This window comes from Salvelinus fontinalis, chromosome 26, assembly GCF_029448725.1.
Source record: "Salvelinus fontinalis isolate EN_2023a chromosome 26, ASM2944872v1, whole genome shotgun sequence".
NCBI classification, from domain to species: domain Eukaryota; kingdom Metazoa; phylum Chordata; class Actinopteri; order Salmoniformes; family Salmonidae; genus Salvelinus; species Salvelinus fontinalis.
In genome coordinates, this window is record NC_074690.1 from 1898464 (window position 1) to 1912970 (window position 14507).

Consider the following 14507-nt stretch of genomic DNA (forward strand, 5'->3'; position numbering starts at 1 on the left):
TGAGAGACATCCTGGGGTAAAGTCATTAATGAGAGACATCCTGGGGTAAAGTTATTAATGAGAGACATCCTGGGGTAAAGTTATTAATGAGAGACATCCTGGGGTAAAGTCATTAATGAGAGACATCCTGGGGTAAAGTAATTAATTATAGACATCCTGGGGTAAAGTTATTAATGAGAGACATCCTGGGGTAAAGTCATTAATGAGAGACATCCTGGGGTAAAGTCATAATGAGAGACATCCTGGGGTAAAATTATTGAGAGACATCCTGGTGTAAAGTCATTAATGAGAGACATCCTGGGGTAAAGTTATTAATGAGAGACATCCTGGGGTAAAGTTATTAATGAGAGACATCCTGGGTGTAAAGTTATTAATGAGAGACATCCTGGGGTAAAGGTATTAATGAGAGACATCCTGGGGTAAAGTTATTAATGAGAGACATCCTGGGTAAAGATATTGAGAGACATCCTGGGGTAAAGTTATTAATGAGAGACATCCTTGGGGTAAAGTCATTAATGAGAGACATCCTGGGGTAAAGTCATTATGAGAGACATCCTGGGGTAAAGTTATTAATGAGAGACATCCTGGGGTAAAGTTATTAATGAGAGACATCCTGGGGTAAAGTCATTAATGAGAGACATCCTGGGGTAAAGTCATTAATGAGAGACATCCTGGCGTAAAGTTATTAATGAGAGACATCCTGGGGTAAAGTTATTAATGAGAGACATCCTGGGGTAAAGTTATTAATGAGAGACATCCTGGGGTAAAGTTATTAATGAGAGACATCCTGGGGTAAAGTTATTAATGAGAGACATCCTGGGGTAAAGTCATAATGAGAGACATCCTGGGGTAAAGTTATTGAGTAACATCCTGGGGTAAAGTTATTGAGAGACATCCTGGGGTAAAGTTATTAATGAGAGACATCCTGGGGTAAAGTTATTAATGAGAGACATCCTGGGGTAAAGTTATTAATGAGAGACATCCTGGGGTAAAGTCATAATGAGAGACATCCTGGGGTAAAGTTATTGAGTAACATCCTGGGGTAAAGTTATTGAGAGACATCCTGGGGTAAAGTTATTGATGAGAGACATCCTGGGATAAAGTTATTAATGAGAGACATCCTGGGGTAAAGTCATTAATGAGAGACATCCTGGGATAAAGTTATTAATGAGAGACATCCTGGGGTAAAGTTATTAATGAGAGACATCCTGGGGTAAAGTTATTAATGAGAGACATCCTGGGTAAATTCAAAACAATATGTATGCAATGCAACCAGTGCGTGCCAAATGTCAGAATTACATTATGTTACCGTTAGGGGGGGGGGGGGGGGTAACAGCACAACACAACCCAGGACACGACTTTAATTAAAAGAGACAAGTTTGAGGACGACGAGAGACACACGATGGTATTTTCCGAGACAAAACATGTCCCAGTTTTATAGACCTGTGACTATGGAAATGGCAGAAGGATGTAGATAGCAACAGAAACGGGACCTTTATAACATGTGAGAGACGTTCTTACTGCTCCTTACTCAACAACTCATAATTCTTGTTGTTTAATCTGGAATGATGATCTGAACACAGATCCGTTTTCTGTGAATCAGATTCAGGCTACACCTCGACAAAAAAAAAAAACTGTTTGATGGAGAATCTCCATTGAAAGTTGTTTGTTTTTTTAGTCCAGGAAGAACAATCTCAATCTATCTCTGTGAAACCCTTTGTTTTAATCTCTTATAACCCGTGGTCATGTTTATGAGTAAGATTCGTATGTCTTGTCAGTATGCTTCTTGTGGGAATGTTCTGTGCAACGTTTTTGAATATCACAATAATATTCTTGCAACATTAAGGGAACATAATTTAAACGTTGTATGAATGGTACCCAAAACACTAGGGAACATAATTTAAACGTTGTATGAATGGTACCCAAAACACTAAGGAACCTAATTTAAACATTTACATTACATTTACATTTAAGTCATTTAGCAGACGCTCTTATCCAGAGCGACTTACAAATTGGTGCATTCACCTTATGACACCCAAAACACTAAGGAACCTAATTTAAACGTTGTATGAATGGTACCCAAAACACTAAGGAACCTAATTTAAACGTTGTATGAATGGTACCCAAAACACTAAGGAACATAATTTAAACGTTGTATGAATGGTACCCAAAACACTAAGGAACCTAATTTAAACATTTACATTACATTTACATTTAAGTCATTTAGCAGACGCTCTTATCCAGAGCGACTTACAAATTGGTGCATTCACCTTATGACACCCAAAACACTAAGGAACCTAATTTAAACGTTGTATGAATGGTACCCAAAACACTAAGGAACCTAATTTAAACGTTGTATGAATGGTACCCAAAACACTAAGGAACCTAATTTAAACATTGTATGAATGGTACCCAAAACACTAAGGAACCTAATTTAAACGTTGTATGAATGGTACCCAAAACACTAAGGAACCTAATTTAAACATTGTATGAATGGTACCCAAAACACTAAGGAACCTAATTTAAACGTTGTATGAATGGTACCCAAAACACTAAGGAACCTAATTTAAACGTTGTATGAATGGTACCCAAAACACTAAGGAACCTAATTTAAACATTTACATTACATTTACATTTAAGTCATTTAGCAGACGCTCTTATCCAGAGCGACTTACAAATTGGTGCATTCACCTTATGACACCCAAAACACTAAGGAACCTAATTTAAACGTTGTATGAATGGTACCCAAAACACTAAGGAACCTAATTTAAACGTTGTATGAATGGTACCCAAAACACTAAGGAACCTAATTTAAACGTTGTATGAATGGTACCCAAAACACTAAGGAACATAATTTAAACGTTGTATGAATGGTACCCAAAACACTAAGGAACCTAATTTAAACGTTGTATGAATGGTACCCAAAACACTAAGGAACATAATTTAAACGTTGTATGAATGGTACCCAAAACACTAGGGAACCTAATTTAAACGTTGTCTGAATGGTACCCAAAACACTAAGGAACATAATTTAAACGTTGTATGAATGGTACCCAAAACACTAAGGAACCTAATTTAAACGTTGTATGAATGGTACCCAAAACACTAAGGAACCTAATTTAAACGTTGTATGAATGGTACCCAAAACACTAAGGAACCTAATTTAAACGTTGTATGAATGGTACCCAAAACACTAAGGAACCTAATTTAAACGTTGTATGAATGGTACCCAAAACACTAAGGAACCTAATTTAAACGTTGTATGAATGGTACCCAAAACACTAAGGAACCTAATTTAAACGTTGTATGAATGGTACCCAAAACACTAAGGAACCTAATTTAAACGTTGTATGAATGGTACCCAAAACACTAAGGAACCTAATTTAAACGTTGTATGAATGGTACCCAAAACACTAGGGAACCTAATTTAAACGTTGTATGAATGGTACCCAAAACACTAGGGAACATAATTTAAACGTTGTATGAATGGTACCCAAAACACTAAGGAACCTAATTTAAACGTTGTATGAATGGTACCCAAAACACTAAGGAACCTAATTTAAACGTTGTATGAATGGTACCCAAAACACTAAGGAACCTAATTTAAACGTTGTATGAATGGTACCCAAAACACTAAGGAACCTAATTTAAACGTTGTATGAATGGTACCCAAAACACTAAGGAACCTAATTTAAACGTTGTATGAATGGTACCCAAAACACTAGGGAACCTAATTTAAACGTTGTATGAATGGTACCCAAAACACTAAGGAACCTAATTTAAACGTTGTATGAATGGTACCCAAAACACTAAGGAACCTAATTTAAACATTTACATTACATTTACATTTAAGTCATTTAGCAGACGCTCTTATCCAGAGCGACTTACAAATTGGTGCATTCACCTTATGACACCCAAAACACTAAGGAACCTAATTTAAACGTTGTATGAATGGTACCCAAAACACTAAGGAACCTAATTTAAACGTTGTATGAATGGTACCCAAAACACTAAGGAACCTAATTTAAACGTTGTATGAATGGTACCCAAAACACTAAGGAACCTAATTTAAACGTTGTATGAATGGTACCCAAAACACTAAGGAACCTAATTTAAACGTTGTATGAATGGTACCCAAAACACTAAGGAACCTAATTTAAACGTTGTATGAATGGTACCCAAAACACTAAGTGTCCAGTTGTGCTGACATTCAGATAATGTTTGTATCAGGGTGCATAAAACATTGATTTGATGTTGCAGGAATGTTGATTTACTGAATTATTTAAATGTTCCCATAACATTTCATTAGGTTGTGAGAACAGTGTGAATACATTACAAGAGACAGACGTTCATAGGGATATTTGTTTTAGGTTTAACATAATATTCCATTGATGTTCATGCAATATACATTTTACCTTGTCTTGGAGGTCCTCAGAACATTTTGAAAATGTTACATTGAATTGTTATCTAATATTATCATAACATTTATAAGCATGTAAATGTGTAGCTCCTTAAAGCAGATTGGAATACATTGCCTGTTATGTTTCTCTCCAGATTTAATGGCAATTCACATTTGAAGACAAGAGGATATAGACAGTATTTAAAACCCTTGACTTTTCCCACATTTCGTTATGTTACAGCCTTGTTCTAAAAGGGATTTAAAAAATAAATAATGACCTCAGCAATCTTCACACAATACCCCATAATGACATCACAATACCCCATAATGACATCACAATACCCCATGATGACATCACAATACCCCATCATGACATCACAATACCCCATCATGACAAAGCAAAAGTTTTTTAGCCATTTTTGCAAATGTATTTAAAAACAAAAACAGAAACACCTTATTTACATTAGTATTCAGACCCTTTGCTATGAGGCTCATAATTGAGTGCAGGTGCTGTTTCCTGTTTCCTTCCATTGATCATCCTTGAGATGTTTCTACAACTTGATTGGAGTCCACCTGTGGCAAAATCAATTGATTGGACATGATTTGGAAATGCACACCTGTCTATATAAGGTCCCACAGTTGACAATAAATGTCAGATCAAAAACCAAGCCATGAGGTCGAAGGAATTGTCTGTAGAGCTCCAAGACAGGATTGTGTCGAAGCACAGATCTGGGGCAGGGTACCAAAAAATGTCTGCAGCATTGAAGGTCCCCAAGAGCACAGTGGCCTCCATCATTCTTAAATGGAAGGAGCTTGGAGCCACCAAGACTCTTCCTAGAGCTGGCCTCCTGGCCAAACTGAGCAATCGGGGGAGAAGAGCCTTGGTCAGGAAGGTGACCAAGAACCTGATGGTCATTCTGTCAGAGCTCTAGAGTACCTCTGTGGAGATGGGAGAACCACCCAGAAGGACAACCATCTCTGCAGCACTCCACCAATCAGGCCTTTATGGTAGAGTGGCCAGGCACAAGCCACTCCTCAGTAAAAAAAAGGTACATGACAGCCCTCTTGTAGTTTGCCAAAAGTCACCTAAAGACTCTCAGACCATGAGAAACAAGATTCTCTGGTCTGACGAAACCAATATTGAACTCTTTGACCTGAATGCCAAGCGTAAAGTCTGGAGGAAACCTGGCACCATCCCTTTGGTGAAGCATGGTAGTGGCAGCATCATGCTGTGGGGATGTTTTTCAGTGGCAGGGACTGGAAAACCAGTCAGGACAGAGGAAAGTACAGAGAGATCCTTGACGAAAACTTGCTACAGAGAGAGCGCTCAGGACCTCAGACTGGAGCGACGGTTCACCTTCCACAGGACAACGACCCAAAGCACACAGCCAAGACACCGCAGGAGTGGCTTTGGCACAAGTCTCCGAATGTCCTTGAGTGACCCAGTCAGAGCCCAGACTTGAACCCGATCGAACATATCTGGAGAGACCTGAAAACAGCTGTGCTCTCCCATCCAACCTGACAGAGCCTGAGAGGATCTGCAGAGAAGAATGGGAGAAACTCCTCAAATGCAGGTGTGCCAAACTTGTTGCGTCATATCCAAGATGACTGGAGGTTAAAAGCGCTGCCAAAGGTTCTTCAACAAAGTACTGAGTGAAGTGTCTAAATACTCATGTAAATGTGATGTTTCCGTTTTTGTATTTTTTATAAATTAGCTTACATTTCAAAAAACATGTCTTTGCTTTATCATTATAGGTTATTGTGTGTAGATTGATGAGGGGGGAAAAAAACGATTTAATCAATTTTATAATAAGGATGTAACCTAACAAAATGTGGAACGAATTCAAGGGGTCTGAATACTTTCCAAAGGCACATGGCATTTTAATTTAATTAATCTGGACAGCAGTAAATCATACAAACACAGACATATATTTTTTTTACACTTTGATATAAACAATCTGAGCATGTAGGGTTTGACCTTGCATTGTTCGGTTTGCAATCCAGGTCTTATATCCTCTGCGCCACCAGGGAAACGTTCTTTCAACATATTTTTGTTCCGTACATAACCATGGCAGAATGGTCAATCAGGAATTCCCTGCTTCCTGTCTTTTATCCCTCTTAGACATAACTAACCCAGGGAAATACTGGTACCTGAGTTATTCACCATCACTTTACCCACCCTCTTTTATATTCTGCCTACTTCTGGGGCCCATATTTACAAGTTATCCAAGACTTTTGAGTGCTGATCTAGGATCACTTTTACTTTTCAGATGATGGAATAATAAGACAGGTGGTTTAGGTCACCTGACTTACTGACACGGAGCATCTGTATCAAACCAATCATGAAACAAATGTTTTTTTAATTAGAAACATTAACCAATAGGTGAACTATTCCTCTCTCTAACCCCTCAACACTCCGTGTTTCCTCCCACTGCCCCCCCCCCTCCTGCCTCTTCCTCACATCGACCAATCAGAACTACGACGAGGACATAGTCGACGATTACGTCACCGGCGTGGAGCAGGTGGACGCCGACCCTACGGCTGCCGCAGAAATCGGCTCTGATACCAAAGGTCCCGACCCCGGCGCAGAATCGTACAATTTTAAGGAGTACGATCTGAAGGAATACGGTGATATAATCGATACGAAACAGACGTACGAGTACGGTGACTACGGCGACTACGGCACCGGCGAGGCCAAACCTACCTCCTTCCCGGCCCACGAGGATGAGTTTGGGCCGGGCGTACCTGCTGAGACCGACACAGATAGTAGTGTAAGTAGCTTTTTAAATACTCATCCTGAATATACACATCTCGGAGACCAGTACATCTGAGTCTATGAGGCCTACCATAGAACCTACTCAGGAGCTACTGCTGAAGGTACATGATGCTACTGTTGGCTTTGGAGGAGTGTCTGTGATTAGGGACGTGTACCACACAGCGAGGCGTCGATACTGAATGGAGAAACACATCTCACTTCGTAACAATCCCTCTTACTCTCTCTGTCTTTCTGAACTCCCTCACTCTCTCTCTCTCTCTCTCTCTCTCTCTCTCTCTCTCTCTCTCTCTCTCTCTCTCTCTCTCTCTCTCTCTCTCTCTCTCTCTCTCTCTCTCTCTCTCTCTCTCTCTCTCTCTCTCTCTTTGATCTCTCTAGTACACACTTACTCTATCCCTGTCCATTTCTCTCAAATAAACATGTGTCGACCGAGCTGGCAACTCAGACACTCCCTAATGACCTCATGACCTTTAGGATTGATCACAGTTCAGCGAACATATCCATTGTCCACTGTAGCCATTTTGTTTCTAGTCCCACTGTAGCCATTTTGTTTCCAGTCCCACTGTAGCCATTTTGTTTCCAGTCCCACTGTAGCCATTTTGTTTCCAGTCCCACTGTAGCCATTTTGTTTCCAGTCCCACTGTAGCCATTTTGTTTCTAGTCCCACTGTAGCCATTTTGTTTCTAGTCCCACTGTAGCCATTTTGTTTCCAGTCCCACTCTAGCCATTATGTTTCCAGTCCCACTGTAGCCATTTTGTTTCTAGTCCTACTGTAGCCAATTTGCTTCCAGTCCCACTGTAGCCATTTTGTTTCTAGTCCCACTGTAGCCATTTTGTTTCTAGTCCCACTCTAGCCATTATGTTTCCAGTCCCACTGTAGCCTTTTTGTTTCCAGTCCCACTGTAGCCATTTTGTTTCCAGTCCCACTGTAGCCATTTTGTTTCTAGTCCCACTGTAGCCATTTTGTTTCTAGTCCCACTCTAGCCATTTTGTTTCCAGTCCCACTCTAGCCATTTTGTTTCCAGTCCCACTGTAGCCATTTTGTTTCTAGTCCCACTGTAGCCATTTTGTTTCCAGTCCCACTGTAGCCATTTTGTTTCTAGTCCCACTGTAGCCATTTTGTTTCTAGTCCCACTGTAGCCATTTTGTTTCTAGTCCCACTGTAGCCATTTTGTTTCTAGTCCCACTGTAGCCATTTTGTTTCTAGTCCTATTTCGCCCACAGCAGTGGCGGTCAGTACTGTTTAAGATGAAGGAGGACAATCATTTTTTTATCCTGAACACTGCCTTATTTCTAGTACAGCATATTGGATGACTGTCATTCATATTCCATTCACCCAGTTCAATGTAACAGTGATAAATTTAGGTTACTACACGATACTCTAATTTTCCCTATAGCCAATCACGAGGTTGCTACAACCTAGCCTATGAATGAAAGGTTACAACGTTTCCTCATGAATTCCTCCTGTGTGAAGTCATTGTGTCAACAGTATCCGGTGTCCAGGACCCTCACTGTGTTCAGTTAGTAGGAGCATCCCAAATGGAACCCTACTCCCTATATAGTGTAGTACACGTTAGGACCCTGGTCAAAAGTAGTACACTATATAGGGAATAGGGTGCCATAGGGCTCTGGTCAAAAGTAGTGCACTATATAGGGAATAGGGTGCCATAGGGCTCTGGTCTAAAGTAGTGCACTATATAGGGAATAGGGTGTCATAGGGCCCTGGTCAAAAGTAGTGCACTATATAGGGAATAGGGTGTCATAGTGCCCTGGTCTAAAGTAGTGCACTATATATAGGGAATAGGGTGCCATAGGGCCCTGGTCAAAAGTAGTGCACTATAAAAGGAACACAGTGCAATTTGTCATCTTCAGTGGATTCGGAAAATGAATGAATATCATTCGGACCAAGACTCAAATTGTGGCTTCTTTACGAACCAATTCTTGTGGTTAATATTTCCCACGTAGGCTAAAAATACTTAGCATTTAGCATTTAGACTTAACAAATGTTCCCACTACCAGAGGCACAGACAGGCAACTCAGCATTTTGACGGGTCTGGATCTTTTCTTAGCTCTTTTACTGCTGTTTGTGGTAGTGTATTCAATTCCCTGAATCCCTGGTAAAATGAGGACACCCGTATTGAGTAGGCCCGTCCCTTGCTGCCATGCCTACTTCGACCTCTGATTGGTTTTAATTCACACTGCTGGTGTTTGTGACGTCAGCTGAGAACCTGATGATGCTGCGTAGGGGCCTACAGAAGGATTTTCTTTGTGGAAATACTGATGTTTTTTATTTCGTGTTTTGTTGACAACTCGCAGAATTGTATTCTGATAGGATGTCTCTGTGGTGTTTTCAGATGGGAGGAGGCAGATATGGTGGAGAGAAAGGAGAGAAGGGAGAACCCGCCATCATTGAACCAGTAAGTCGCAGGAAACATGTTTTACCACGACTGTGTAACTAGATATTACCACTACTGTATAACTAGTTATTATCACTGCTGTGTAACTAGTTATTACCACTACTGTATAACTAGGTGTTATCACTACTGTATAACTAGTTATTATCACTACTGTGTAACTAGTTATTATCACTACTGTATAACTAGTTATTACCACTACTGTATAACTAGTTATTATCACTGCTGTATAACTAGATATTACCACTACTGTAAACCTAGTTATTATCACTACTGTATAACTAGTTATTATCACTGCTGTATAACTAGTTATTACCACTACTGTATAACTAGTTATTATCACTGCTGTGTAACTAGTTATTAACACTACTGTATAACTAGTTATTATCACTGCTGTATAACTAGTTATTATCACTACTGTAAACCTAGTTATTATCACTACTGTGTAACTAGTTATTATCACTACTGTATAACTAGTTATTATCACTACTGTATAACTAGTTATTATCACTACTGTGTAACTAGTTATTATCACTACTGTGTAACTAGTTATTATCACTACTGTATAACTAGTTATTATCACTACTGTATAACTAGTTATTATCACTACTGTATAACTAGTTATTATCACTACTGTAAACCTAGTTATTATCACTGCTGTATAACTAGTTATTATCACTACTGTATAACTAGTTATTATCACTACTGTAAACCTAGTTATTATCACTGCTGTATAACTAGTTATTATCACTACTGTGTAACTAGATATTATCAATACTGTATAACTAGTTATTACCACTACTGTATAACTAGATATTACCACTACTGTATAACTAGTTATTATCACTACTGTATAACTAGTTATTATCACTACTGTAAACCTAGTTATTATCACTGCTGTATAACTAGTTATTATCACTACTGTGTAACTAGATATTATCACTACTGTATAACTAGTTATTATCACTACTGTATAACTAGTTATTATCACTACTGTGTAACTAGTTATTATCACTGCTGTATAACTAGTTATTATCACTACTGTATAACTAGTTATTATCACTACTGTATAACTAGTTATTATCACTACTGTAAACCTAGTTATTATCACTGCTGTATAACTAGTTATTATCACTACTGTATAACTAGTTATTATCACTACTGTAAACCTAGTTATTATCACTGCTGTATAACTAGTTATTATCACTACTGTGTAACTAGATATTATCAATACTGTATAACTAGTTATTACCACTACTGTATAACTAGATATTACCACTACTGTATAACTAGTTATTATCACTACTGTATAACTAGTTATTATCACTACTGTATAACTAGTTATTATCACTACTGTGTAACTAGGTATTGATGATGTATCAGCTAAAACTGGACTCTGTCTCCACTCCACTGTAGATTTACTGCGGTCTCTGAATGCTAATGTATCCATGTTTCCCTCTCTTTTGTCTGTCTTCCCTCTCTTTTCTCTGTCTTTTCTCTGTCTTCCCTCTCCTTTGTCTGTCTTTTGTCTGTCTTCCCTCTCTTTTCTCTGTCTTCCCTCTCTTTTGTCTGTCTTCCCTATCTTTTCTCTGTCTTCCCTCTCTTTTGTCTGCCTTCCCTCTATTTTGTCTGTCTTCCCTCTCTTTTGTCTGTCTTTTCTCTGTCTTCCCTCTCTTTTGTCTGTCTTCCCTCTATTTTGTCTGTTTTCCCTCTCTTTTGTCTGTCTTCCCTCTCTTTTCTCTGTCTTCCCTCTCTTTTCTCTGTATTTCCTCTCTTTTGTCTGTCTTCCCTGTATTTTCTCTGTCTTCCCTCTCTTTTGTCTGTCTTCCCTCTCTTTTGTCTGTCTTCCCTCTCTTTTCTCTGTCTTCCCTCTCTTTTTTCTGTATTTCCTCTCTTTTGTCTGTCTTCCCTCTCTTTTGTCTGTCTTTCCTCTCTTTTGTCTGTCTTCCATCTATTTTCTCTGTCTTCCAGGGGATGCTGATTGAAGGACCCCAAGGAGGCCCCGGCCAAGCTGTGAGTATCACGTTCTCTCTTTGCCTCCCCCTCTCCCAGACCTACTCTCTCTCTCTCTCTTTGCCTCCAGAGAGAGAGAGAGAGAGAGAACAGAAAGGCAAAGAGAGAGACAAAGAGAGAGACAAAGAGAGTGAAAGAGTGCACGAGAGAGAGAGAGAGCTAGAGAGAAAGAAAGAGAGAGATTGTAGCTTTGTCTCTCTGAGGTTGATAAATTAAATGTGGTAGCAGTTTGGTAAGCTAGCTCTGCTGTAGTTAACGTGTGTGTGTGTGTGTGTGTGTGTGTGTGTGCGTTCGCAGGGCCTGCCCGGCGCCCCAGGCTCCCAGGGTGCCCCTGGCCCACATGGAGACCACGGTGACAGGGTAAGTGAGCTGTCGCTGCTCAGGAACTCCCTTTGCACTTCCTGCTGTTGGAAATAGGTCATTCCCTCATTACCCACCACTTCCTTTAACTCTCTGACTTTCATTTTAACCCATCACTATAGCAACATATGCAACTCAACAGTTTATATATAGCTTCCACAGCAAATAGTGTAAAGGCTATTCAGAGTGTGGTTGGAGAACTCTGGCTCATAGAATATACAGGACAACCCTCATAGAATATACAGTACAACCCTCATAGAATATACAGGACAACCCTCATAGAATATACAGTACAACCCTCATAGAATATACAGTACAACCCTCATAGAATATACAGTACAACCCTCATAGAATATACAGTACAACCCTCATAGAATATACAGTACAACCCTCATAGAATATACAGTACAACCCTCACAGAATAAACAGTAAAACCCTCACAGAATAAACAGTAAAACCCTCTGCACATCAAACCAATACAACTATAGCGGTTTAGAAATACCAAAGAATGGAATGTTAAGGGAGATCTAAATGAATGGAATGTTAAGGGAGATCTCAGTGAATGGAATGTTAAGGGAGATCTCAGTGAATGGGATGTTAAGGGAGATCTCGGTGGATGGAATGTTAAGGGAGATCTAAGTGAATGGAATGTTAGGGAGATCTCGGTGAATGGAATGTTAAGGGAGATCTAAGTGAATGGAATGTTAAGGGAGATCTCAGTGAATGGAATGTTAAGGGAGATCTAAGTGAATGGAATGTTAAGGGAGATATCAGTGAATGGAATGTTAAGGGAGATCTAAGTGAATTTAATGTTAAGGGAGATCTAAGTGAATGGAATGTTAAGGGAGATCTAAGTGAATGGAATGTTAAGGGAGATCTAAATGAATGGAATGTTAAGGGAGATCTCAGTGAATTGAATGTTAAGGGAGATCTAAGTGAATTGAATGTTAAGGGAGATCTCAGTGAATGGAATGTTATGGGAGATCTAGTGAATGGAATGTTAAGGGAGATCTCAGTGAATGGAATGTTAAGGGAGATCTCAGTGAATGGAATGTTCAGGGAGATCTAAGTGAATGGAATGTTAAGGGAGATCTAAGTGAATGGAATGTTAAGGGAGATCTAAGTGAATGGAATGTTAAGGGAGATCTAAGTGAATGGAATGTTAAGGGAGATCTAAATGAATGGAATGTTAGGGGAGATCTCAGTGAATGGAATGTTAAGGGAGATCTAAGTGAATGGAATGTTAAGGGAGATCTAAGTGAATGGAATGTTAAGGGAGATCTAAGTGAATGGAATGTTAAGGGAGATCTAAGTGAATGGAATGTTAAGGGAGATCTAAGTGAATGGAATGTTAAGGGAGATCTAAGTGAATGGAATGTTATGGGAGATCTAAGTGAATTTAATGTTAAGGGAGATCTAAGTGAATGGAATGTTAAGGGAGATCTAAGTGAATGGAATGTTAAGGGAGATCTAAATGAATGGAATGTTAAGGGAGATCTCAGTGAATGGAATGTTAAGGGAGATCTAAGTGAATGGAATGTTAAGGGAGATCTAAGTGAATGGAATCTTAAGGGAGATCTCAGTGAATAGAATGTTAAGGGAGATCTAAGTGAATGGAATGTTATGGGAGATCTAAGTGAATGGAATGTTAAGGGAGATCTCAGTGAATGGAATGTTAAGGGAGATCTAAGTGAATGGAATGTTAAGGGAGATCTAAGTGAATGGAATGTTAAGGGAGATCTAAGTGAATGGAATGTTAAGGGAGATCTAAGTGAATGGAATGTTAAAGGAGATCTAAGTGAATGGAATGTTAAGGGAGATCTAAGTGAATGGAATGTTAAAGGAGATCTAAGTGAATGGAATGTTAAGGGAGATCTCAGTGAATGGAATGTTAAGGGAGATCTAAGTGATCGGAATGTTAAGGGAGATCTCAGTGAATGGAATGTTAAGGGAGATCTTGTTGTTTTTTTGAGAGAGAATACCAAGTGTGCAAAGCTGGCAAAGGGTGGCTACTTTGAAGAATCTCAAATATAAAATAGATGTTGATTTGTGTAGGCGTGTCCAAACGTTTGACTGGTACTGTATATTTGGGAGAATGTGGTTCTTAGACGCCTCAGGCCAAGACCGACTAGTCTGTCTCCTTGGACCGTGACTAATATATCTGACTAGTAAAGAGTCAGCATTCCACTTACTTCACTGATTCTTAGATGACAGTCTATTCATAGTAACAGTATACTATGATAATGAAGACATTAGTTTAACATAATAAACACAGTGTTTCAGACAAGACTGGTCTTCACAACAAGTCATCCATCTTGGTTTACAAAGAAGTGAAGCCAGCAGATATACCCATAAAGGAAGTCGTTTCTCTGTATCCTGCTCCTTTGGCTGGTTTTGTAGTTGAACCCCAACACCTTCATACCACGGGGAGATATGAAGTAAATCAGGCAGGGCTTGCTACTGCACCGGGGAGGAGAAGGAGAGCGGAGAGAGGAGAGAGGAGAGAAAAGAAGGAAGGAGAAGGAGAGCGGAGAGAGGAGAGAAAAGA

The 14507-nt window shown here is 39.3% G+C and overlaps 1 protein-coding gene across 1 annotated transcript in view; it reads left to right on the forward strand.

The window, feature by feature from the left end:
• Positions 1-14507, forward strand: part of LOC129823540 (collagen alpha-1(XI) chain-like) — a gene marked incomplete in the record, with an annotated part of 214728 nt that overhangs the window by 89934 nt on the left and 110287 nt on the right. The window contains 4 exon segments of the mRNA XM_055882338.1: positions 6874-7170; positions 9527-9589; positions 11558-11599; positions 11897-11959. Coding sequence (XP_055738313.1) covers positions 6874-7170; positions 9527-9589; positions 11558-11599; positions 11897-11959 — 465 coding nt within the window.